General features: G+C 41.9%; 1 protein-coding gene across 3 annotated transcripts; it reads left to right on the plus strand.

Moving 5' to 3' along the window:
- The first annotated feature begins 11 nt into the window (after positions 1–11).
- Positions 12–27,623, plus strand: Calu (calumenin). Of its 3 annotated transcripts, none has more exons than XM_087659167.1 (7): positions 12–80; positions 7,367–7,597; positions 12,641–13,098; positions 17,249–17,415; positions 18,034–18,094; positions 23,542–23,741; positions 25,344–27,623. In XM_087659167.1, exons 3-7 carry the CDS (start codon positions 12,906–12,908, stop codon positions 25,446–25,448), a joined length of 726 nt encoding a protein of 241 aa, XP_087515293.1. In that variant the 5' UTR covers positions 12–80; positions 7,367–7,597; positions 12,641–12,905; the 3' UTR covers positions 25,449–27,623. The 3 variants fall into 3 exon arrangements, with proteins under 3 accessions (XP_087515293.1, NP_071980.2, NP_001029070.1); NM_022535.2 differs by having other exon boundaries at positions 47–80; positions 12,641–12,834; NM_001033898.1 differs by having other exon boundaries at positions 47–80; positions 12,905–13,098.

Consider the following 27,623-nt stretch of genomic DNA (forward strand, 5'->3'; position numbering starts at 1 on the left):
GGGCGGTGCTTGTGCGCGGGAGCTGACTCCCTGGGTGAGCCGTGGCCACGGAATCCTGCGGCGTGGAGCTCCGGGGAAAAGTAAGTTCTGTGGTGCACGGTGGGTCCTCGTTTGCTCTTACTCTGGCTGTCGGCCTTGTTCTCTATTCGTAGTGGGTCTTCCTCAGTCCGGTCTCAGTGACCCGGATGGGCCCGAGGTTCCACTCTGGCCCCCAGTGTACGGTACCCGACTCGCTGTCCCGCAGCTCTGCGGAAAGGGTTGTAGCCCGGCAAACACTAGCTCCCGGGCCCTGCGCCCTCCTGGATACCCTTTTGTGCCTGGTTTCGCACGTCCTTGTTCTTTTTCCCGGGTCCCTCCACTCATAGTGGCCCTGGGACTAGAGGGTCACTTTTGTTTGTTTCCCGAAGGTCGGAGAGAATTGGGTAGAGAGTAGTATCCGCTCCCTGCCACCTCTCACGACTCTTGGGAGCTGCCACCCCGCCCCAAGGCCACATCCCGAGAATGAGTTGTAAGCGCCAAAAAAAAAAAAAAAAAAAGTTAGCTGTCTTATAGGGTGTAGGAACGTGGAGAACAAAACGAATGAAAATACAATGTCATTATTTTTAAAACTAAATGTTAGTTAGAAAGGAATGCCGCAGTTGTCTATGTTTGGCTAAAAATTATCATTAATGGAAACAGTTTTCACATGTTAATTTCCTTTAAGTAATCACAGTTTTTTGCTTGTCATTCCCAAGTGTTCTGACTTTTGACATGCTGTATGCAGAAGTGAACTTAATTTTAATTCCAGATAGTTGCTGTAATTGAGTGGTTTGCATTTTGTAAAGTTTCTTTTGCATGAGTGGGAAAATTCAGTGGGTTTCTGCTAAAACTTTTGGTTCTTTGATCGAAATTCCTAAGCGTTCAAAACCATGGAACAGGACTTTTTTGAGAATTGCATTCACTTCCTATCACGAACCATCAAGTCAGCATTAATAAATTGGGAATAATAGGGCACCGGTTTATTTAATTGAACTTGAAGGAAAAGAAACCTGGAATGACTGATAAATTATTCTTTGCTATACCTGAAAGCTGACCCAGGACAAATATATATATTTGACCTCATTCAGTTAGATTTAAGTATCAAGCGAAAGTCACCGCTGAAGAACTTATGTCCTTGTGTCCAAATGTGGGACTAGAGATAACCTATTACTATTTGTGTAAGAGGCACATCTGTCTAGTCCTGATCTGAGTTTGGCAGTGTTTCAGGGGTTTCCAACAGGATATTTTGCAGAGTCAAAAAGAAATCATGAGCTTACAAAATTATTGCGTGTGAGTGGATAGTATTCTTCTTAGTGTCATTCTCAGTCATTGTTGAGTGCCATTCATATAGTGATGTGTTAAATGATGTTTTTTATATCATTACCTCAGTACAGGAGACTAGTATGTTAGTGTTAGCTCAAAAAAAATTTTTTTAAGATTTATTTCATGTATGTGAGTACACTGTAGCTGTCACCAGAAGAGGGCATCAGATCCCATTACAGATGGTTGTGAGACACCATGTGGTTGCTGGGATTTGAACTCAGGACCTCTGGAAGAGCAGTCAGTGCTCTTAACCGCTGAGCCATCTCTCCAGCCCTAAACTTTTTTTTTTTTTTCTGTCTGTGGCTTTGGTGTTGTTTTGTGTGTGAGAAAGTCTCATGGTTGTAGCCTTGGCTGGCCCAGAACTCACTGGAGATCAGCCAATTTCTACCTCCTGCATACTGAGAAGATTAAAGGAGTGCACAACCACACCCAGCTTTTCCATGAACTTGTAAATATAAGTGCCATTAAGCTGTCACAGATGAAATAACATGACATTATCTAAAATCACATTTATTTATGGGGACAGGGGATATTAATCTATATCACCATGTAGATTCTTGAGTCCAACTCAAGTTGTTGAGTTTGTTGACAAATGCCTTTACTGGCTAAACTATTTTGCAAGTCCCGAAAATCACGTATTTGCCTATTCCTTACTTTCGGCCAGATCCAGTAGTGAAATTGGAAGTTGGAAAGCCCATCAAAGCCAAATTGCTGCCAAATGTCACCCAATTGATCCAGTAAAATGTATTGGTTTCTAAAAAGTACAAGACCTTACGTTAGGAGCTATAGAGAGATCATTTATTTTAACTTAATGTAGCAGTTTCAAAACTGCCCAGTCTGGTGGTGTGGTGGCTCATGTCTGGAATCCTAGCATTTAGAAAGCCTCAGCGGGAGAACTACCTCAAGCCAGAGGTCACGCTGAGCAACACTGAGTTCTGGGCCAGTATGAGACTCAGAGAGACCCTCTACCTCGACTCCACCCCAACCTGCACAAATTGGTGAAAGCGAGATGGCTGGGTCACTGAAGCTGTTTGCTGCCAAGTCTGACAGCCTGAGTCAGATTCGGACATAGACAGTGCAAGGTGAGAGTTGTCCTCTGACCTGAGCCACATGTGCCCACATGTGCGCGCGCGCGCGCGCGCGCACGCACACACACACACACACACACACACACACACACACACACATAAATAAGACGGTATAGCTTGTGGGCATTATCGTGGTGTAATACAAATGAGTTTCAAGATAATCAGTGCAGCCTTCTTCCAACTGGAGTGATCAACCAGGCTAGTTAGATCTTTTTATCTAAGATCTTGTTCGTTTTTTCCCCCCATCTAAAAGATCTAAAATTATTTAGGCTTCTGACATTGAAGGAAGATTGGGCTAAAATAACTACACATTCTCTTAGGCATATTAAACATAAATATACAGCAGAATCCAGTGCTAGACACCAAAGCTTTTTTATCTGATGTTTTGCTAGAATAAATTGGCCAGCGAATCCTATATTAAAAGTCCATCCTAGAGAATCCCCCACACACAATTTTTAGATCCTTTTTCTTATAGTAAGTTTTTTGTTCTCCTTGAAGTGGTGTTGTTTGAGGTTTGCTTTTATTTTATATTTATGGGTACTTTGTCTGCATATGTCTGTGCACCGTGTATGTGCAGTTCCTAAAGAGGACAGAAGAGGGCATGCGTTCCTCTGGAACTAGAATTACAGACAGTTAGCCACCTTGTGGGTACAGGAATCAAAGCCAGATCCTCTGGAAGAGCAGTCAGTACACCTAAACATGAACCATCTCTCCAGCCCCATAAGTAAGTGATCGTTTGGACAGAGAATTTCAGTTTGTGCTTGACTGTTTTGTGTGTAGAGCTGATGATACTCAACCTTCTTGTATTTCTTCCATTTGATTTATTAGAATGTGTTGGTAAACTAGTATAAATTGACTGCACTAGACAAGTGCAAAATGGCTTGTCATCATGCCAAGTTGTTACCCTTGATTGCCATTAAATAAAGTAAACCCTTAAGCACTGAGTCCTCTGCTCCAAGGTGGAGAAGTGCCTTTCTGCTGGGTATCCCAACAAAGAAAACTGGAATTTCCCACCACACCCATTTCTCCCACTTGCAAGCATTGAGCAATGGGTCTTTGGCCAACCAGAATAACTGTGGGATCTCTTAGAATTAATATTTCTGAAGGAATGAATTTAATAAAGACATCTAAGTTTCCAGAAAGGATGGGTGAGGCTCGCGCTAGAAGTTGAACTTATAAGGAAACTTTTATTTTTTTTTAAAACAGGGTGCATATAGTCATTTATATAAAATGTAGCACTTCTAATCATGTCTTAGTTTCCATTAACCACATTTTAAATGTTTGTTAGTCCATGTGGCTAGTGGTCACCATACTAGCTAAATGTTTTACTTCTGTTTAGAGACTTAATCTCAGCTGTAGCCTAGGCTTGCCTAGAGTGTATGGCTTACTGTGGTTTTGTTTATGTAACTCTGTGTGTGTCTGTTTGAGTCACTTTCCACCTCCTTCCTCCTTTTGAAACAGGCTCCTGCAGAAGCCCCCTCATCTTCTTGTCTTAACTTCACACAATGCTGGGCTTTTGGGGTGTCAGAGGTTTTTAGCTCAGGTCTACTTGCTGGCCCAGCAAGCACCCTTACCGGCTGAGCCATCTTCCTTACAGAACTTTAAAGAAACAAACAAACTTTATTCAGAGTACAAGTTTCTTATTGGCTATTGCAGAAAAGAGGACTGGGTAGGGCCCCTGACTTTGCCAGTTCTCCCATTCTGGTTAGGCACTTTATTCAGTGATAAGATAGAAAACCAGATTTCAAAGCGACTGGAGATGACGGGGAAGCAGAATCAGGCAGCAGTATGTATAGTGCGAGTGAAGATAAGCTTGGAGTAATGGCTGTCTGGGAAAGGCTGGCTTGTGTGGTGGGGGAAGTCAAGCCCTCCTCTAGAAGAGCAGCAAGTGCTCTTAACTGGTGATCTTCTCTCCAGCCTCTCCTTGTTCTTTCTTGTTTGGTTGGTTTGGGGTCTTCATTAGTTTGGGTTTTTGTTTATTTGCTTTTGGTTTTAGATGGTTTTGTTTTGTGTTTTCGGTTTTTGTTTTGTTTTGTTGGTTGGTTTTGTTTGTTTTTTGTTTTTTGTTTTTGTTTTTTTGAGACTGGGTAGCTCTGGCTATCTTGGAATTCACTATGTAGACCAGGCTAGCCTCAAACTCACAGAGATCCTCTTCCCTCTGCTTCCCCAGCGCTAGGATTTAAAGCATATGCAGGACACCTGGCCACTTCTTTTGTTTTTATATAAGCATGGTCACCATTGACTGTGCTAAGCATTTTCTTAGTTTTTGTAATCCAGAGAGCTCTATAAAGCTAAATTAATGGTTTAAATTCATTAAGCCGGACTGGAGAGATCGCTCAGTGGTTAAGGATACTGACTGTTCTTCCAGAGGTCCTGAGTTCAAATCCCAGCAACCACATGGTGGCTCACAACCATCTGTAATGGGATCCAATGCCCTCTTCTGGTGTGTCTGAAGAGAGTGACAGAGTATTCATAAAATAAAATAAAACCAATCCTTTAAAAAATATGGTGAAAGCAGACATATTAAAAAAAATCATTAAGCCACTATTTGAGGGTAGGGGAAAAATGGACATAGTGAAGGGTGTATAATGCATTGATATATTTAATTTCCATATTCTCTAACACAGCTCTCTTCCTTTGTTCTACTTCCCAAAACTTTGAAGCAGAACCAGATAAAGGTGTTTTGGGGTGCAATTGGATGAACAGCTTCTAAGTTAGATGCTTTGCTGGGAGAATTTTCTGATGGGATAAGTATTTGCATATACATGTGAGTACTTAGACTAGTTAGTTTCCTGAGTGATGTCTCTAGGAAAGGAAAATCATTTGTTGCTGAGGTTTGATCTTAGGTTAGGGCAGAATGATACATTTAGCCTTCAGAAGATTTAGCGTGTCCCTGACTACTGTAACTGTATCCATTTCTCTTGCGGATGTAGTAACAGATTGCAACAAACCAAGTGGTAGTTGGCTCTGTTTTCATTACTACTTGTGTGAGTAACATGGGTGTGTACTTGTGGAGGTCAGAAGAGTTTCCTGTGGGGTCGGTTCTTTCTCTTACCTTTATGTGGGTTCTGGAGATCAGATTCCAGGCTTATGTAAGAGGCACTTTACCCCTGAGCCATCTTACCTGTCCCTGACTGTTTTTTTTTTTTTCGGAGCTGGGGACCAAACCCAGGGCCTTGTGGTTGCTAGGCAAGTGCTCTACCACTGAGCTAAATCCCCAGCCCCCTGACTGGTTTTTTAAAACTGAAATTTATAACCTTTCTTTGAAAGGTCTTCCTTTTCTCTTCTCCCCTTTGGTAGCTGTCAACAGTCTTTGGCAGTCCCTGACTTCTGTGTGTATCACTTCAACCTCTGCCTGTCATAGCACAGTCTTCTAATTCTGTGTCCAAATTTCCTTTTTTGTAGAAGGACACCAGTCTTTGGACCCACACTAAACGACTATGACTTCATTTTAACTTGATTACATGTACAAGCGCTGTATTTCCAAATAAAGGCACATTCAGAGATACCATGGATTGGGCATAATAGAGGAAGAATAAAAAGTATTGTGAAATTGCTGAAAAACTTATTTTCAAACTTATTTTCATGGGTAGAATGGGGCATAGACATTTAGCATTCATGTTCCACAATGAAAAAATTAATTAAAATATGAAAGCCCAGGGCTGGAGAGATGTCTCAGTGGTTAAGAGCCCTGACTGTTCTTCCAGAGGTCCTGAGTTCAAATCCCAGCAACCGCATGGTGGCTCACACTCACTCCAGTTCCAGGGAACCCCACACCCACACACAGACATGCATGCAAGCCAAATACCAATGCATGTGTTAGATGTATAATGTAAAAAAATATGAAAGCCCAGGAAAACTGTTCCCTTTGTTTAATGTTAAGGTTTTGTTGTTGTTCCTTGAAACTTTAGCCTCTCTAGTAATAGTATAAGTTGTTTGTAAAGTGTATGAAATTGACTTTTGTATTTTTGTTTTGGTTTTCAAGACAGGGTTTCTCTGTAACAGCCCTTACTCTGTAGACCAGGTTGGCCTCAACTCACATAGATCCATCAGCCTCTGCCTCCCAAGTGCTAGGTTAAAAGCATTTGCCACCATGCCTGGCAAGAAACAGATTTTTAACTGTTAACACTGTCAGTTTTTAAGTGATAGTGTCTCTGGGATGTGTGTCCCAATTTTCAGCAGTGTTCTAGCCTTGTGCTCATTAGATTCACCTGTGACTATGACCTGAGAGGCAGGGTTGGGAGGGGAGGTCTGTGTGCACAGAGCTCGATAATCTGAACTGTGAATAGTACCTGGGGACTTTGTGCCTGAGCGAGTTGGGGAATGCAGCTGTGCAGATAGATAACATTGTTACTTGTGAATGGACATCCAGATGGGTTGATGACTTCAAGGCTATATGGAAGACCTGTGTTATGGGGCAAGGGAGCCACTGAGTATGTGAGTGATTCCTGCTCCAGTGATTCTCAGTCACCAGAGAAGCTTTGAAAGCCACCAAAGCCTGGATTCAACTTGAGAGATTCAAAGAGGTGGGGTACTTAACTCTTCTAGGTAATATTCTAATATTCAGCTATGTTTGAAGACTAGATCATGGAAAAAGGTACAAAAAGCAAGTCTTGTCTTTTCAGTTTTGTTAGCATTTTGAACAAAAAGGTAAAACTTTTTGGTGTTCTTTGAAGAAAAACTATAAAGTTGTTATTTGAACTATAGATTCCTAATTCTCCTACAGTCACAAAGGGAAACAGTCCTCCTACAGTACAGTAACTGGAGTCTGATAACCTACAGTACTTATTTTATGAATTAAGCAATAATGTTGGGTAATATAAAAGACAGGTCTATGGACACATCAAACTAATAATTCAGTTGAGACACATTTTGACTTCTTGCTTGTTATCGAGCATGCTGCTATCTGTGTCAACTACCTTTCCTTTTCCTTTCAGGTCAGTCACCATGGACCTGCGTCAGTTTCTTATGTGCCTGTCCCTGTGCACGGCCTTTGCTTTGAGCAAGCCTACAGAAAAGAAGGACCGAGTACACCATGAACCTCAGCTCAGCGACAAAGTTCACAACGATGCTCAGAATTTTGACTATGACCATGATGCCTTCTTGGGAGCAGAAGAGGCAAAGAGTTTTGATCAGCTGACACCAGAAGAGAGCAAGGAAAGGCTTGGGTAAGATGTCTGTTCTTGGCCACAGAAGGGGTCCAGAGGGTACTAGGTTGAGAAACACCAGCAGTCTTTTGTTTTGTTTTTCTTTTCCTTTTCTGATTGAGTCACTAATAAACCTGTGCCAAGCTCTGTCTTCTGAGTACTAACAACAGAATTGCTACACTAAAATCTATTAAAATTCCTGCTTTCATATACTTTTCCACTGAATAACAATTGCACCTCATTCTTCTACAAAGCAAAATCATCTTCATAAAAGTACCCAGTAGGAAGGGGTTGGGGATTTAGCTCAGTGGTAGAGCGCTTAAGGCCCTGGGTTCGGTCCCCAACTCCGAAGAAAAAAAAAAGTACCCAGTAGGGCTCTAAGATGTCTAAGAACACATACTGCTTGTTCATAGGCTAACACTCATGTCAAGAGTTACCCATCTCTCTGTAACAAGAGTTTAGTTTTACAGGCTCATCTGGTGCCTTCTAGACTCCCAGGACATCTGTACTCATGTGCAGGTGGCAACACAGGCACATGCATACATAATTTTAAAATAATAATACTCTATTTTCCCTAAAGTACCAGTAGTACTATATCCAGCTTACCCTTATTATCTTAATTCCAGAACATTATATGGGAGTTCTTAGTTCTGCTGCTTTTAACTTTGAAAAACCTCCTGTAATTCATTCATTGAGCCCAGGCCGAGTAATGTTTACGTACCTAATAAACTAGAAACTGGATTCCCTATTTCTGTAAAGTTGGTGTTCTTTAATAAAAGTCAAACCAACCATTTTAACAGGGATGTCCCGCCTTTTGACATTGTGATATGATTTTGTCATCTACAACAAAACCAGGATTGGGAGGGTAGCTTAATGGAAGAGCACCCTCCTGTCTATTCAGGGTCCTGTACCTGATCCCCAGTATCTAAGAAGACAAAACAATAATGAGTAAAGACAAAATGGACTGACCAAATAATGACCTTTTCAGGATAGGAATGGCTTTCGCTGATGCTGTTCTAGTTGAGTTTTGTGGTCCTAAGCAGCTTCTTAACCTGAAGACTCACTAGAGGGGCGGGGAGATTGCTCAGTGGGTAAGAACACTGCTCTTCTAGAGGACCTGGACTCAGTTCCCAGCGTTCCTGTTACAGCTTGGAACCATCTGAGTTCCAGGGGTTCCAGCCATGCCCTCTTCTGGCCCCCATGGGTGCTGCACACGTGTGGTGCACAGATATCACCTGCAGGTGAAACACATTCACACATAACTTTTTCTCTGTTTTTTTTAAATCTACACTTAGTAGAATCCTAACTCATGTTTCTGGAGTTCTAAGCCTGTGTTTTTTTAGCTCTTTCGAAACTCTGATTTTTAAAAAATGCAGGTCAGCTCTGTGAAAATACTCTCCTGAATGAGTACCATTGGTTGGCTTTATAGACTGTTTTCAAGAGATTCGTGTGGCAAGTGGTACTGCACTGCAAGTCTTTTGCCATTGTGTGCAATTCTATGATTATAAGATGTTATTCAAGAGTTTATTTTGATGGAAACTTAAATATTAATGTATTCTTTGTGTTAGCTGGTGAGTAAAGTGTACACTGTTTTATTCTTCAGCACTGACATAGGAGAAAAAGATTTTGCTCTGTAGAATGAACTACACCTCAGCCTTTGACATACATAAGAAAGCCGATTTTCTGTTAGGTTCTTCTCTGTCTCTGAGAAACCGTGCTTGCTTTTAGCTTTAAGCTTCTAACTGTGCTAACATTTTAGGCTGAACAGAGCAGTAGATGAGGGTGCTCTCAGTCCTATACGTCATACCTATTAATACCTATTAATATTCTATCTGTCCAGCCTACACTGAGGTCTGAGTGAGTCTCTGTGGAATCACTCAACAATGGATGACCGTTAGGTTGGGGTCACTTAGGGGATATAGGACTCTGGTGAGCCTCCTCTGGTTTTGCAGGTAGTAGAGTAACTTTGCTAGCAGTTTTCAGTAGAGAAAAAGTGTTCATTTTTATAACCAGTAAATATCAAAAGTTCTGCACATTGATAAGGCTATATTCTAGTAGAAGACCTGATGAAGCCATGTTTTTACTACAGTTTATAAATGAAGGAAATGAGTGAAGTAAATTTATAAATGAAGTTTGTTTTTTCCAAATTTTAGGGATAATGACAGACATCCTTCATTAATGCAGTGACTTCCTTGGAAGCCAGAATCTTAGGTGAAGCCAGGACAGCACACACCAGTACGTGGGGAGGCTGAGGAAAAGGATTGCTAGTTTAAGCCTGGATTGCATAGTGAGATTCTCTTCCCACAAGAGAGAAGAATCCCAGATTCTTCTACTGTAGCATTTTAAAACATTGATTTGGTAGCTAACTGTTCATTAAATTTGTAAATCACAGAGCCACTCCTTTTCCCCTGTCACTCTATAATAGCAATTATTAAGGAGAAAATCATTTTGTATATTGTTACAAAAATTAAAACTATTTTTGAAATCTTTAGTAAGCATTTTCAGGACAAGTTTAATACATAATTTTCAGTGTCTTTTTCTCTTAGTGTTGACAAGTAGAACTTCTTTGGCTTGTGTTGGCTTGGGTTTTTTGGCCTTTTGAGATGGAATCTCCCTGCATGGAACAAGATGGCCTCCTTCTTGGGTTTATTTGCCTCCTGGTGCTAAGATTACAGGCATAACTCCTGGGTGCTAGAATTTTTTTCTTCCCTTTTCTTTGTTTTTGTTTTTTGAGACAGAGTCTTACTGTATAGCCCTGTCTAGTCTGGAACTCACATATTGACGTGTCTCTGCCACCCTGAGTTTAAAGGCATGTTCCACCATGCTTAGCTCAGTGCTAGAATTTTCAGGCATGTGCTATTATGTCTCCTTTTTTTCTTCTTTGTTTTATTTAAAAGGGTAAGGGGTATTATGTGATAGGGTTTTGACCATCTCAGGCTGGCCTTGAACATACTATATAGCCGAGAAACTACTTGAATTTCTGGTACTCCTGCCTCTCCCTCCTCAGTGCTGGAAATATAGTCATGTGCCACTACATTGGGTTTATGTGGTGCTGGGGTTTGAACCCAGAGCTCCATACATGCTGTGTGGTCTTCATGCATGCTAGGTGAGCTCTGTACCAACTGAGCTGCAGTCCCTTCAGATCTCTCTTACTTTATGTATCAGTGTCTTGCCTGCACTTATGTATGTGCCCCACAGGCATGCCTGGTGCCTGCCCAAGTCAGAAGAAAGCACTAGATCCCTGGAACTGGAGTTATAGATGGCTCTGAGGCATGACGTGTGGTTTGGGAACTGAGCCTATGTCCTCTGCTCTTAACCTTTGAGCCATCTCTTCAGCCCTTAATTTCTTTCAGAAGGTTATGTGTAAACATACAACAGGCTATATGTGGCTTGTGAAGTAAAAATATTTACTAACTCTTACCAGAAAGAGTTCGCCGACCCCTAGATTAATCCATTTGGTGTGTTTAAATGGACTAGAATACTGTTGAGCCTGAACCTTTGTTAAGAGAAGCGCATCTTGAACAGTCATATGCCTATTTTATCTGGGCGATCCTTCAGCATATTTATTTATAATAATTTAAAAATACCTTCTGGGCTTGGGAGGGGTTCTGATACTTTGCCTGTTTTTTTTTTTCCTTAGTTATAGAGAATGCAGAAGTTTTCTTAATCTGCTGATGTTATTAAAATTCTCTTATAAAATTTCCCGTGTCCATACAGGTGGGGGAGTGTTGAAGAGATGGCCTCTTGGAGTGTTCCATTTTCTATCAGTGTTGTAGGGCTGAGGTTAGAAAAGTGAACATTCTCTGCGGGAAAGTGCTAGAGTCTAGAGTTAGGTAAGAGCTAAGGCTGTGTCATTGAGTCTGTCATAGTCTTATTAGGCAGAACTTAGATTTGTAATCGCTTCTTCATGCTCTAGTCATGAGACAAACAAGAACCTAAGAAAGTGCATTGCTACCAACATGTATGGTTTTCCATCAAGCACTGGAGTGGGCTGGTTGTTGGCTTCTGAAAGCTTTGATACAGAGTTCCCATGTTAAACTGGGCTGCTTATTGTGTGGCCCTACACAGACCATCTGAGCCCTCTATAAATAGAAGTTACATCTTTGTGTTTTTATATCATGAGCATTTACTTAGTGGTGCTAGAGGTCAAGCTCAGGTCTTCACAGATGACAGGCAAGCACTCTGCTCCTGAACCGTACTCTAAATTTGACTTATTTTTAAATCCTTAATTAAAATGACATATATAGAAGAAAGAAGGGTATATTATAAAGGAAGTAGATCTGTACTTTATTTAGCTTTGCTGGTTTGCCTTACAATCTGCTTACTAATAACCCTCTCTGCTTATTAACAGTCTTGTAACCAGGAATATATATTCTTTCATATCATTTCCTCCTCAAGTAGTGTTTTCATGGATACACACACACACAAGTTGATATAATTTCATAAAAGTTACTGGCATTTTGAAGATTAATGCCTCTATATTCATTTTTTCACAGTTATCATGCCATAAAATATATGTGATCTGTGAATTTTTTTGAGACAAGGTTTTACCGGAGAGCTTTTTTTTTTTTTTAAAAAGATATCTATATGTTTTAATAAAGAGTACAGCTCTTTTTTAAAAGCAACTAACTTTTAAAAGTCTGATTTAGGTGGCTGAAATTCTAAGGGAGTCGTTATTAGTGCTTGTGATTATTCACCAAGAGGTATACCTGCTCTTATAAACACAGTAAAGAGAAATATAAAGATTTACAACGTGTTTGATGCAAAAGCGAGAACCCAAGTGGACTAAGTGTTCAGATTAGACTGTCCGAACTATAAAGAGACTGGCTAGGTCACCGGCCATGATCTCTTCACCTTTTCCAGATGGCTTTGTTACAAGCCAGGAACAGGCCAACAAAGTACAAAATATTCCACTGTCCATTTTGGAAACTTTTTTTTTTTTTTTAATTTCCTTGTGTTAGACCTGAGCAACGCCTCTGTGGTCACAGCACACTCCTGGCAATGTCCAGAGACTTGTGTTTTTTTTTTTTAACCTCTTGCTGGATTTCTCTGCGTTTTCTACAGAAAGATTGTAAATAAAATAGATGGCGACAAGGATGGGTTTGTCACTGTGGATGAACTCAAAGGCTGGATTAAGTTTGCACAAAAGCGCTGGATTCACGAGGATGTAGAGCGGCAGTGGAAGGGGCACGACCTCAATGAGGATGGCCTCGTTTCCTGGGAGGAGTATAAAAATGCCACCTACAGCTACGTTTTAGGTAGGTCCCTACTGTCTGGGGGAAAGCTTTGTGGACCTGGCCCTTGAAACCCAACTGTTTTGTCTTGTAGAATGATTGTAGATAAAATAGACACCGATAAAGATGGGTTTGTGACGAAGGGGGAGCTGAAGTCCTGGATTAAGCACGCCCAGAAGAAATACATATATGACAATGTTGAAAACCAGTGGCAGGAGTTTGATATGAATCAAGACGGCTTAATCTCCTGGGATGAGTACAGAAACGTGACTTATGGCACTTACCTGGGTAAGGGGCGAGATGTCAGGCTGGCCGAGACTCTGGTCCTGAGCCAAAGAAACAAATGGGTCAGACAGGAAAGACAGGGAGACTGTGCTTGACCTGGACAGTTTGACTCTGAGTTGACTTCCCTTTGTTTCATTATTTTGAAATTTGTATATTATGTTTTAAATTGTAACTGTAAATTGTAATTTTGGTCCTCTGAAGTCTGACATGTACGTCTTGAGCACTGCAAATGTATTTTGGCATTTATGTATCTGGTATATATATATACCTCTTTAGAGTAAGTTTCATGTAAAAATACTATTCTAGCAGTGCAGAGCAAGAGGCCTTGCTTTGAGGTCCCTTACCATGGTACTGTTCAAATTTTAGGCCTGAAATTTAAATGAAATTAGATTCTTTTGTAACTGGTGAGGGTAACAGGAAACTTGGTAATGAATGAAATAAAATTCAAATAAGATAGCTGTCAGTATGTCATGCTTACTGAAGTTTCGAAGTGAAAATTTCCCATTTGTTTTCTCTGGCACTTGAGTTTATATGAGCCTGCTTTGCAAACGCCTCAGGGCAAATGCTGCTTTGATTGCTTTGTTACTGGTTTGGTAGCCTTTTGTTATTGGGGCCACTGGTTAATAATTCTTTCTTTGGCTTTCTTGCTTTTCTGCTTGCCTGCTGCTGAACTCCAGGTGGCAGTCTTTACTGAGCTGAAGAGCAGGGCACTTTTATTAAGAGTAAATAGTTTCAACCTGAGACGTGAAAGTATAGACGGTACTTTTGTACTTTAATTCTAGAATCAGGCAAATTAGAATTACAGAAACCTAACTGACTCACAAGGAGTGTGTGAAGGTCCGTTTCCCCACCAAATAACCAGCTGTCTATGTGAATTACAGGGCCGCGCTCATTTCTGGTGAAGAGACTTATTTCTGTACTGGGCCCATTCTCATCCCTACGACTAAAGTGGCAGTCTCTCAGGGCTTGACATCTAGCCAAGAACCAAACATACCCACCCAATTAAGAACATGTGTATTAAGAACCCAGCACAGATGGAGAGCATTCCATGTTTCTTGCTGCCTGGCTGAAACCCAACACCCTTCTGAGTCAATCAGAAGTAATTATAAATATGAAGCAAAGGACAGACGAGACTATCTGTGATCTCAACAAAATGGTTTGCTAATAAATCTCTGCTCCGGCTTAGGTAGTCCCTTGCTGTCCAGAATTCTGCTTCAACTATGTATAATTATGTGCATAAAAAATCTGTTGAGAGCTTTCTTGCACCCCAGGGCTGATGATTCAATGTAGTGGGTATTTCTACAGCCTGAGACAGAGCACAAGGCAAAGCACTGGCTGAAGAAGTAATGTCTTTATAAGGCCTTTCCCAGGAGGACTGTGGGTGATTAGCCCTCGGGATAACAAGCTGGCTTTAGAGAAGCGCTGAGGAGTTTTGTGAGAATGTGTTAGTGATTCAGTTGGAGTTTGTGTATAAATCATCTCAGCATTTAAAGGCTACCCAGTGATTCTACTTTCCACAAAAGGAACATTTGTACTGTATGTACTGTCTCTCTAATAAGTAAAATAAAAGATACCAAGATTGGCCCTGCCTAGAGCAGAGCCAGAGGCTGTCAGCAAGGCCAGCAGGGACTGTAGACTTAAAAGTAGTGTGCCTTCCTTTTCTTCTGTTCTTTATAGGGCCTGCTGCTGTCAGGGTACTTGATTCTAGTCTCCAAGGTTTACTGTAGGAAAGGAGACAGGGCTCTTGAGAGTATAGTCTGAATCCATGTTGACTTACATAACATAATTTTACTGAAACTTGGTATTCATTTTAAAACTACAGCTTAGCATTTGAGAAGGATGCTGTTTTCTTTCCGTCCTCCATCCCTAACCTGTTACGGTTTTGAGTTTACCTATATAGAGTCCCACAGCCTTATGGGATATACTAGTGCTGTTTACTAAGTTTTTGATGATTAATCAACAAAGAAACTTGAAGCTAGTTAGTGTTCAGGATAAGGCAGTTTTCTTATTTGGGTTTTGTTGTTGTTTCTTAGTGTCTTGGGTATTTGTTGTGTTTTGAGACAGGATCTCACTGTGCAGCCTTAGATGGCCTGGAGCTTACTATATAGACCAGGCTGGCCTCGAACTCAGAGATCTGCCTGCCTTTTTTGCTTCTGGAATGCTAGGGTAAAAGGCTTGAGTCACAATGCCTTTTGTTTGTTTGTTTGCTTGCTTGCTTGTTTCCTTGTTTCAGTGTGCTTAAAATACAGAAAGAGTGGCCTCATACCACAAGTCAACAGTGTGGTGTTATTGTTAAAAGGGACCAGTGAGCTTTTTGATAAGTAGTACCTTGCCTTTTTATTTAGTGTTTCAGGAACAGTAACTTCTTACCTGTAAGATGGCATTCTCTACTTCCCAAAGTATCTTCACACCTTTGGGATCTTTTGTTCCACACAGCAGCCCAGTTTCCTTCTTTTTTGCTGTTAGCTCCATTATACTTTTCCAGTTTACAGAAATTAAATTTTGGTCTCCTAGATACTCCTGTGAAATCAACTGTTGCTTATACAACTTGGCATCATAACAGATTACTCTATGTTCCACTTGGTTATATTTTGATTTTTTTAAAAAAGATTTTATTTTAAGTATGTTTATGTGTTTCTGTGCCAGAGGAGGCCAGAAGAGGGTGTTGGATCCCCTGGAATTGGTGTTACAGATAGTTATGAGCTGCCATGTGGATGCTGGGAATTGAACCCAGGTCCTCTGGGAAAGCAACAAGTGCTCTTAACCACTGAGCCATATCTCGTTTCATATTTTAATATTTATTTTCTAATAAAAACTTGATCAAAGTATAATTGACATCTAGAATGTATTTATCACTTCCCAAAAATCCCTTGTGTCTTCCTTTCGCCTGTGTTCCTCATACACCACTGACCTACTTTCTATGGCTCTGGCTCAGTATCCATCTTCACTTGTAATTTCCAGTAGATTTTCATAGGGGTGGTGTTAGTCAGACCATTCAAAATGGTGATGTTCTTTTTGCTTAAGTCTAAATGTCCTTAAACTGAAATGGGACAAAGGACCTTTGACACCTGGAGTCTAGATGGAAATTTAACACTTGATAAAAATGGCAATAGCTGATAGTTATTGGGTGTCAGCTGTCTATCTAGACACCAGATGTTGGTCAAGCCTTTAGTTTGGTGTCTTTCCTTCCTTCCCTCCTCCTCCTCCTCCTCCTCCTTCTTCTTCTTCTTCTTCTTCTTCTTCTTCTTCTTCTTCTTCTTCTTTTTTTTTTTTTTTTTTTTTAAAGAGACAGGGTTTCTCTGTGTAGCCCTGATTGTCCTGGAACTCACTCTGTAGACTAAGGTTGGCCTCCACCTCAGTGATCTCATGGGGGCTGGGGCCGAAGGCCTGCACCACTGCTGCCACCAGCAGCAGCAGCAGCCTTTTGTTTGTTTTTATGTAAACATTTTATAACCACCAGTAAGGCAGGTGAGATCCCATGTCACAGACGAGGAGGCTGAGGTACAGTTAAGTTTCTTACCCAAGAGCTGGAGAGTTGGCTGGGTGGTTAAGAGCACTCGTTGCTCCTGCAGAGGACCTGGGATCAATTCCCAGCAACCATGGGTGGCTCACAACCATCTGTAACTCCAGATCATAAGCCTAAAGCACTTAGGAAAGGAGCTCTGGTGTCCTTCCTGATGTGTGAGGAGCAGGCAAAACACTCATACACATGAAGTAAGGGAAGAAGAAAAAGAAAAATGTCCCTGCCCAAGGCCACACGACTAGAGGTGCTAACTCACCCAGATAATACAACTTAGAGCCTCCCTGCCTGCAGATAGCCCCAAGACGTTGAAGTCTTCGACTAACCTTAACCCCAGTAGTGATGAACCAGCACGGACTGAGTTAGGTAATCAGGAGCTAGCTCCACGGTGAATGGCAGCCCTTTACCTTCCGCTGGGACCTGATTGGGAGGTGTGATCACCAAAGCTTTGTTCAAAACAAAGTGTCTTCCAACTGCTCCTTCTGAAATCAAAAATCATTGTTTTCACGCTTGGTTTAACTTCACCTGGATATTCATTGTTTGGTTTATCTTTTTTGAAATCTGTCTGTTTCCTTTACTTTTTTGTGTTCTCTGTAAGCCTTTTAAGATTTTACCTAAATTTTTGTTTTCTAGATGATCCAGACCCTGATGATGGATTTAATTATAAACAGATGATGGTTAGAGATGAGCGGAGGTTCAAAATGGCAGACAAAGATGGAGACCTAATTGCCACAAAGGAGGAGTTTACCGCTTTTCTGCACCCTGAGGAATATGACTACATGAAAGACATAGTCGTGCAGGTGGGTAGGGCAGCTACATGCAGAAGCTAAGGAGCACTCTGTTTTTCTTCAGTGCCTTAGGCTTATCATAAAACTGTCCATCAAATAATGTGTTTTTCCATTTCATTGCTATGTCATAAAGTTAAAAATAGAGGAAATCTTAAATATCCTATGGTCGGTGTTCAGAAGCCAGGTAATGACGCGGTGCGGGAGCTCTCGCTGAAGGCGGTTTACTGACTGCAGGAACATCTCCCTAGTTGACAAGAGTTCAGCGTGACAAGGACTACAGTCTCTGTCATTCGGTAGAGTCCTCCAAAGGACTCAGTTATTACAGGGAGAAGTGTAAGAAACCGCTAATACTTAACTGTTTTCTAACTAGAAGAATATGGGTCTCTGTCCCTCCCTTCCTTTCTTTGTTTATTGTTTTGTTTGGGTTTTGTTTTTGTGTGCATTTTTGGTTGCCATGTGGGCTGGTTTTACCTGCAACTTGGGAATGAGCACGGATTCTCTGGCCCTCCTGTCTGACATCCGAGAATCTGGACTACAGATGTTTGTTGTCTTTTCTGATTTTAACACACCATGCTGTCTTCCAGGCAATTCAATTAGAAACTAGCAATCTTCTTACTCTTTTCTATTTAGGAAACCATGGAGGATATAGACAAGAATGCTGATGGTTTTATTGATCTAGAAGAGTATATTGGTAAGTCTCCTGTTTCTAGGGTCCTTAAATACAGAAATGCTTTGGAAGTTGTAATCATCAATAGAAATGGTTTACCTCATGGCTCAACTTTAACAGATGGTTCAGCCTGACCCATGTGAGGAATTGTATAACTTGAGCTGGAGAGATTAGTACGCCTCAGTTTTAACCAGAGGTCCTGAGTTTGATTGTCGGCACCCACACTGGGTGTCTCATGACTGCCTATAACTCCCCCTCCAGAGAATCTGATGCCGCCTTCTGCCCTCCATAGCCCCTGCACTCATACATGCACACACCTTCACAAGGACGCGCAGACACATACATAGTTTAAATCATTTAAAAAGAAAGTCTGTAGATAGACTGACAGGATAGCCAAGTGCATGCTGATGCATTGGGCAGGAACTGCAAGAGGAGGAGGAGTCAGGCCACTGGACTACAGGGAACAGAAAGGCCTAGAGGATGGATCCAGCCAGCCGCTCACTCACTGTGTTGTATACATTTTCTGTCTCATCCTCTGAGAAGTTTCCATTTTATTAGGATACTTACTGTAGGATGTGATACAGGTGAAGGCAGGTACAGAGAATGAGTGCCTGTCATTGGATGAGAAGGAAAGATGGGCGGGAGAAAAGTTTTAGAGAGAGAGGAGGAGACTGGAGAGAGGCAGGAGAAGCAGCGGAGAGAACTTGGAGGCTGATGTTAAGAATCCTCTCTGTACCTTTACAGGTTGTTAGGAATGTTAAGGGATGGATGTGTACAGGGTGTCTAGGTGGGCGGTTTATATCCTTATCAATTGGTTGTAAGTTAATTGTGTGGATGTATTGTACCTTGGGCATTTAACACATAAATCAGGTTGTTGGGTTACAGTTTGTTGAGTCATGATTTCACTGGGTTGTTGGGAGTGTGAGCAGGAAGCCATGCTAGTCTATACAGTGCTTGGGGCTGGCATGGTGTGGGGCCATGCTAGCATGGCCTGTGGAACACTGAGTCAGGCGTGGTAACGACCACCAAGGGGACAGTGTGTGAAAGCAGTAACAGAAACAGCTAGAGCGCACCTCAGGAGTGGAAACTCACAGGAACTAGGACGAGTGTCATCTCTTATCATTTTATAGCAACACTTATTTTGGCCATTTTCCATTTTAGTTGTCCCTATAAGGGAGCAGGAGGTGGGGCTACAAATGAAACTTGAGAAGAGATTGAAAATAGGTTTTTTATTCTTTGAAATTCTATCTCTGCAAATCATAATCATATCTACTCCCTCGTTCCCTGTGAAGCTGGTTTTTATTCCCCTTAATTAAAATTGCTTTATAATTATTTTGTCACAAGTGGCACTCTGTTTTGAAACATATTTTTTTTCTAATACACATCTTTTGGTATATTGAGAACAGGGTCTTACAGTATTGTTCAGGCTAGCCATGCATCCCTAACCATTTGAATTGTTCTGCGTGTGTTCCTATTAACTCCTTATCAAATGAGTAGCTTGTGGCTACTGCTCCCGTCCTGCTGGTTGTGTCTTGCCTCTAATGATGGCTTCCTTTACCAAGCAGACTCCGTATCTGTATGACTACATGTATCTGCCTATACTGCTGTCTGTGTTTTGGCATCTAGACACAATATCCACCCTTGCCTGTGTTGACAGCACGCTTTGTGTTCCTCTACTGTCCTTACAGTTTAGGCTTTTGTGTTTATGTCTGATTTATTCAGTCTTCTAGACATGGAGACCCAGTTGTCCAAATACCATTTGCCGAGGTGGTTATCCTTTCTTTACCGAAAATCTTGTGGCTACAGATGTGTATGTATATATATATTTCTAGATTCTTGGTTCTATTGTACTCTACACTGGTGCAGTGTCTTCTCTAATGAACTTTCTGCTTCTGTTTTTCACTCTCTGCTCATCCTCTCAGGTATCAACTATTGAGCCCAAAGAGGTGACTGTGGTGAGTGCTGAGCAGTGTCACTCCTAGGTCCTCGCACTGTCCCTGCTGGAGGAAGCAGGATGGACAGTGAGAGCTATGAAATGACGGGGCCTTTTCGAGAGAGGGTCTTGTGTTCTTAACTCAAGTTGATGCTTACCACATTTTCCACTTTTAAGTACTTGATCTTTTTATTCTTGGCTTTGGCATCTTGTTGCTAAGGTAAAAAGTGAGTTCTCCAATTAAAACTTCTAAAGCAGAGAAGTTCAGGCTTATCACAGTTAAGTAACATTACTTTCCAAGCAGATACACGTCGCCTTCATCCTCCAGACTCAGGGCAGAGGAATTACATTTTGAGGCTGAGAACAGTCAAGAGTGTCACTTTCCTCTGCAAGTCAGTAACTACTGCAAGCTTGTGCAGCAGGTACTGGGGTTTACAGACCTCCTATTTTCTTCCCAGCAGTATCTTCCAGTTTGTACACATGCATCAGTTTCTGACTGTTAGGAAAGAGGTCATAAAGAAAAGGTGGCAGCTCATCTGTCCAGCCCCCTTTACTCCCTTCTTGTTCAGCCCAGATCCTAGTCGTCTTCCTGTCATCCGTAAGCATTGCATTATGTATCTCCATGGTGTGCTTATATTTAACTTTTTAAAGATAGTCAGAACCAAAAAAGTAATTCCCTAGTCTTGTCTGATGATTGAATACCTTTAAAATAAGCTAAAGTATGTTTTGTCATCTTTACTCATGTACCTTTAAAATGTACTTATGTGGTATAGATTAGCTTCTGGTTTTGTTTTTATTCTTGGGACATTGGGACAGCACTACCATCCCACACCTGAAAGAAATCTCAGCAAACACCATTTGCTTACATGAAATGGGGCTGGAGAAATGACTCAATGGTTAAAAGCACTGACTGCTCTTCCAGAGGTCCTGAGTTCAAACCACATGGTGCTTCACACCTGTAATGGGATCTGATGCCCTTTTCTGGTGTGTCTGCAGACAGCTACAGTGTACTCGTACACAATAAATAAATATATATAAAGTGGGTTGCCTGTTATCTCAGCACTTAGGCTGAGGCAGGAGGATTTTGTGAGGTTGAAATACACCACCTCTTTTAAAAAAAAGTAATTCAGAAGTTTAAACATAGAATGGATCTTAGATGGTACACAGGATTGACTTTATAAACTGTAGTAATAGCATTGTGGCTATGTAAGAAATGTCCTTCATTTCTAAAGCTATATTCAAAGGACATAGGGATAAATAGTACCTAGTATTTGCCCTAAAATAATTCATTGGGGAGGTGGTATCCTCCATGAACATATGGCAGAAACTGGCAGCTATTGAGTTGATGGCTAAAGGGTGGGTCTGTGAACTTTCTTTTGCCCTTCTATCTATGTTTGAAAGTTTTTATAATGAAACACAAGTGGTGAGAAGGATGCTGGTCTTGATGCCTGAATATGGGAGCACGCCATAAGTGATGATGGCCGCTTCTGAGGCAGGGTATCACTACGTCGCCCGGCTGTCCTGAGACTCACTATGTAGACCAGAGTGGCCTCAAACTGAGAGCCCTACCTACCCCTGCCCCTGCCCCTGCCCCTGCCCCTGCCCCTGCCCCTGCCCCTGCCCCTGCCCCTGCCCTGCCCTGCCCTCTGATGCATGCGCCATCACATCTAGCTGTTACTCTCATGTTCATTGGTTGTTAAAGGTGCTTTGAGTTATATAAGATGCATAGAGGCTGTAAATATGTAAAATATACACATATTTCCTTTACCAAACTAGAAACATTTGTTTTTGTTGATGTGTTTGTTTGTGTTTGGTACACACACATGTTAGGCAGGGCTTTGGCATGTTAGGCAGACTCTCCACCAGCCCTATTCCAGCCCTGTATAATTTCAAATGCCAACATTTGGTTGCCAACACTTAACTGTCCTTGATTACAGCTGATTTTCATTTTTGTAGGGCTGTTCATCACCAGTCACAAAATGGACAGGAAATAGTGTTGTCTTGAGAAAATAAAAACATGTTTGTGTTTTTTTCTTGATTAGTTTTATCTAGGAAGCCTTAATTGTCCTGACATAATTATTTGCAAGTGTATTATGTATTTAAATTAGAATATTGTTTTCCAGAGTAAAGCTTAGTGTTTTAAATGTCTTCCAGATTAAATTACTCTTAAATTAATGCAGAGCTGAGTAGCAGGACAGGAGGCACCTGCCGTCAGTCACAGTCCTTGGAAGGTTGAGGCAGGAGAAACGTCTCCAGGTTGAGGTCTATCTACACTTAAACCCTGCCTCAAAACCAGTGGAACAAAATAGCACTTATGTATGTTACCACCAGAATAACAAAACTTTATCTGTTAACTTTTCTCCAGAGAGCTTTCTGTTTGTAAATGACAGTTACCTTGAAGAGATGGCTAAGGTTTTAAAGCTGCTTACAGAGGATCCAAATCTGGTTCCCAGCGCCCACTTCAGATAGCTCTCTACCACACTGCCACCGAAACTCTAGCTCCAGGGGTTCAGACGCTGCCTTCTGAACTGTGTAGGCTTCTGCACACACACACACACACACACACACACACACACACACACACACACACACACACACACACACACACACACACACACACTCTTAAAAGAAGAGAAGCCACAGAAGCCCTCCCTGTCTGTGGAGATGTGTGGCAGCCGTGCTTTGTTCTTCCAACTTCTTTAGTTATATGCCAAAATTTGTGATGTAATTCTTCATCAAAATTGTTTTTAATGATCTCATAGCTAAAATTTAGACTGTCTGTTTTTGTTTTATGTACACACAAAAAAATTAGAAGCCTCTTGTCATGTGAAAGTATTTGTTAACAATTTTCCTGGCTGTCTGCTTCCTAAAGACCAACACCAATGTTTTTAATCCTCTCTAGAGCTTCTTATACTCTAAAGTTTCGTTACAAGTGAAAAACAAGGAAAATCTAAGAGGGGAAACCAAGTAGAAGCCTTAAGAGCCAGGCCACACTGTATGAAAAAATTATATATGTGGAGTTGAGTATGGGGATCTGATTCTTTGACGATTGTCCCTTCTCTGTGCACTCTTTGGGGGGTGCTCTTTGCCTGTCCTGATTGAAGACCACTGGCATAGCGCACTTATGTAGGTGTTGGTTAGTAAGTGGAGTTTCCTCGAAAATTTAGAACTTTACCTCCTTCAACCAGCAGTCGAACGACAAGTTATTTTGAGACAAGTTCTCATCAAGTTATTTTGAGACAAGTTCTCATGTAGCCCAAGCTAGCTTTGAACCCCTGGCTCAGCCTGTCAGAATTCTGGGTTTAACAACCTGCACCACCATGCTCAGCGGTGGCCTTATCTCTGCTCTTTAAAAAGAGACACAGAGACAGAGCTGCAGACTGCGTTCCTGTCACCCAGTCAGTAACTGGAAATATCTTGTTGAAAGTGAACAGTTATGCTACAGGAAACTTGCTTTCTAAAGTCTCCCTGAACTAAGAAAACTGTGACTGCCACTGGGACAGACCGACTCCTCTGTCATGTGTGTCTGTGCACACAGGTGACATGTACAGTCATGATGGGAATGCTGATGAACCAGAGTGGGTGAAGACAGAGCGGGAGCAGTTCGTTGAGTTTCGAGATAAGAACCGGGATGGAAAGATGGACAAGGAAGAGACCAAAGACTGGATCCTCCCTTCAGACTATGACCATGCAGAGGCCGAAGCCAGGCATCTCGTCTATGAGTCCGACCAAGACAAGGTGCGTCGTTCCAGACCCAAGCCGGCCATAGCAGTGTCCAAAGTCCTTTCTAGGGCTTGTCTAAACAGATTTCATCAAAATACACTGAGTATTCTAGGGTCTTAATTACTATAAGTTTGCCAGGACCTAATATTTAATGACCAGAAATCTACAGGTAGTGCTGACTGTCTGGTCTCATTTTGGAAATTGCTTGTTCTGTGCTCATAGTGTTGGAGAAGCCCAGACTTTAAAAACATTGGTATAAAAAGCCTGGCCCAGTGTGCATCACCTCTAACTGTGGAATCTCCAGGAGATTTTCTTTCTTAAAAATTGTTATTTCCAGGGTTGGGGATTTAGCTCAGTAGTAGAGCACTTGCCTAGCAAGCGCAAGGCCCTGGGTTCGGTCCCCAGCTCCGAAAAAAAGAAAAGAAAAAAAATTGTTATTTCCTGCATTCTTTTACCTACTACAGGCTCATTCTTTATTGCCATCTTATATCAAATACATACACACACATACATGTAATTTTTGAGAACAAGAGAGAGAGAAAGACAGACAGACAGACTGCCTGACTGACTGAGACTCATTATTGCTGGCTGGCCTGAAACTACAGTGTGGACTAGCCTAACCTCCAGCTCACAGAGACACACTTGCCTTTGTCCCTCCAGTGCTGGGATTAAAGGTGTGTCCACCACTCCCAGCATCTGACAAACTCTTAAAGTGTAAGCCCTGCACATGGGGTTGTAAGCCGGCTTTTCTCTGAACCCTGCTAGGCAGTCAGATTTTCACTAAGCCCTGTCACCTTTTCAGAGCTGTGTATTAGAGACCGGAGCCTTCGTTGGTTTGCATGTTCTTTAAGCTTCAGGTGCTGTTTCTTAGGACCCTTTTTAAGAGTGGGTCAGCTCAGCATCCTTTCAGCAGCCAGCTGTCAGACCCTGAGTTGTGAGGAGGAGGAGGAGGAGGAGGAGGAGGAGGAGGAGGAGGAGGAGGAGGAGGAGGAGGAAGAGGAGGAGGAGGAGGAGGAAGAGGAGGAGGAGGAGGAGGAGGAGGAAGAGGAGGAGGAGGAGGAGGAGGAGGAGGAGGAGTCTTCTTTGAGGAGCCTTGGTGCTGATTGAGATGAGTGACTGAGCCTTCTTTGGGCATGGCTCATCTTGTTAGGGTGGAGGTGAGGTACTCGTGGCCCGGGAGAATTCAGTGTTCCCCTTAGACCTTGGTATGATGCTCCCTGCAGTATCAGCTCAATGCCAGTGTCCATTTCCCACCCATACCAAGGGAGCAAATCTGCAGCTCTGTCCTGGAGTTGAGTATGTTTGGCCTGTTATTTCATTTTGACATGTTTTTCCTTTGAGATAAAATCTACCTCTGTAGCCCAGCTGGTTTTGAACAACTCTGTCTGGCTTTCCAAGTACAGGAGTCAAATCCAGGACCTCAGTCTTGCAAGGCAAACATTTTACCATGGAAGTGTGTGTGTGTGTGTGTGTGTGTGTGTGTGTGTGTGTGTGTGTAGAACGGATAGGGGAGCTACGACCTTAAATTATTACAGTCTCAAGTTATTATTTCATATCATCCTGAATTTGGAATGGCAAGTATATACAGCCTCAACTCACTGTTCACTCTGATTTCAGGATGGCAAGCTCACCAAGGAGGAGATTGTCGACAAGTATGATTTATTTGTGGGCAGCCAGGCCACAGATTTCGGGGAGGCCTTAGTACGACACGATGAGTTCTAAGCTGCAAACAGAGGAGCCTACATTTCTTCAAAAGTAATTTATTTTTACAGGTCTGGTTTCACATAAAATTGTTTGCGCTACTGAGACTGTTATTACAAACTTTTTAAGACGTGAAAAGGCATATCGAGATAGTGAAATCACCCGTCCCCATTCCTCCTCCCTCTGAGGGGCTGGAAGGAACCCATGCTTCTGAGGAACAACTCTGATTAGTACACTTGTGTCTGTAGGTTTACACTTTGTATAATGTATAACATGGTGTGTTTATTTTTGTATTGTTCTCTAGTTGGGAGTATAATATGAAGGATGGAGATCCTCAACCCACACTTGTAGGCATACATTAGCCATTTACACTTTCTCAATCCCTTACCACATTTTTTTTTTAATAATTCTCACTTAACTAATTTTTTAAAGCCTAAGATCAATAAGAAATGTTCAGGAGAGAAAAAGCAGAAGGAAAGCATGTACTTCGTGATTTACGTTCAGAGAGAGAATGCTTCATCTTGCTTGTTGAGAAGTCTCATTTCATGAGTAGCTGTTCAGTTGTCACAGGCCCAGCCACGGAGCCTGCCATTGTCTGGGCAAGGACAGAGTCCTCCGCTGTAAGACAGCGTCACGCAGCTCCACTTCACTCTTCCCCTCAGGACTAGCTGTTTGCTAATTTTGTCAAGCACAGCTGTGGTAGGAAGAATTAGGGCCCAGTGTCTTGAAAAATCAACCAAGTAGTGTGTATGATGTCTTCACAGGGCTATTTCTAGCTCTTTCTAGAGCTGTTTCTAACCAGAAACAGCTGGAAAACAAAAAGAACAAAGTGTATGCAGGGCATGCATCTCATTCTTAGTGAAATCACTACAAGGACCCATCCAGCCCCTTTCTAAGTCTTAACCTTGGTTTTACTGCAGTTAAAATTGATTCTTTTCCAATCATGACATTGAAAGTGCCTTTAACAGGAAAAATGGTCACCGAATGAGAATTGGACTAAGATAAACGATTTGGGCACCTTACGTGAAAGCATTGAACCTCCTGATACAGAGGGGATCCCCTCCCCGCTTTTTCTCTTGTGAACAGGAACTAAATAGCAGTATTAGTTAAAGCTTGGTTGCAGTGTTCTTATCTTGTGGGCTGGTTTCTAAAACCTCATGCTGCTGATTTGACCAGGGATCCTCATACCTCAGATGCAAACCACTCTTCTACCGGGCCTCTGTTTACCAGAGCTTGAGCTTTGCCTCAAGGATAGAAGGCTGTACAGAGGGGCTCTTTGGTTTGAGGACCACTGCTCACCCTTCCTGTCATTAACCTGTCACACCCCATTTTATCATCTCCCTTTCTCTCTGACACACAAAGGTGGGGTAGGTGGGAGGGTCGTGGATTATTCTTATTAAAAAACAAAATCATCTGTTGCCAACCCCATTTACCCATCTTTGGTCTCTTACTGATGGGCCTCTTAAGAATTATTGTATTCCAAGTCTTTAACCCTCAGGTTACTAAGGTAAATATACATCTGCACAGTCTTTATTACTTCCTGTATCTCTGAGTAATACATTCAGCTGGTGCTGGGTGATGGTCATATCTGAACCTAGACCTCCCCGTTGGTCTTCCACAATCCTGTTGAGGTGGGCTGCTTGGTGTGGTAAAAAGCCCAGTCGTGGTGTAACTTTACCTTGGCGATTGCATCAAGCTCTTGATAGCAGATACACTCTAAGGTTTTAGCCCCAGTAGAGGTGTAATGAACATCCCTCACTGCCTTCCAGATCCTCAACTCTCCATTGTTAAGGAGACCAGAGATAATTAATGCCACCAACCCTGGCTTAGAAAGGGTACGTCATACACTGTGTGGCAAGAGGGCATTACAGAGCCTAACGCTGGCGTGAAAATCATGTACTTAGCCAGCAAGTGAGTCTGCGAGGGTGGCGTAGTCTGGACAGGGTGCTCAGCATCGGGAACTGTGCTCTCAGGTCCATAAGCTCCACATAGTGTTGGGGTTTGGGTTTGGGTTTCTGGTTGAAATCAAGTTTGAGGCAGTGAGCAGTGGTCTCATGTCTATAGAGTGTGCCCTGTGAATGCTAAGCTCTCTTGAATTTGAGTATTTGTTCTTTTTTTATAGAGTGTAAACCAAGTTTTATATTCTGTAATGCAAACAGGTACCTGTCTGTTTCTGAATAAAACTGTTTACATTCA

Source organism: Rattus norvegicus, chromosome 4, assembly GCF_021556685.1.
Source record: "Rattus norvegicus strain SHRSP/BbbUtx chromosome 4, alternate assembly SHRSP_T2T, whole genome shotgun sequence".
Lineage (NCBI taxonomy): Eukaryota > Metazoa > Chordata > Mammalia > Rodentia > Muridae > Rattus > Rattus norvegicus.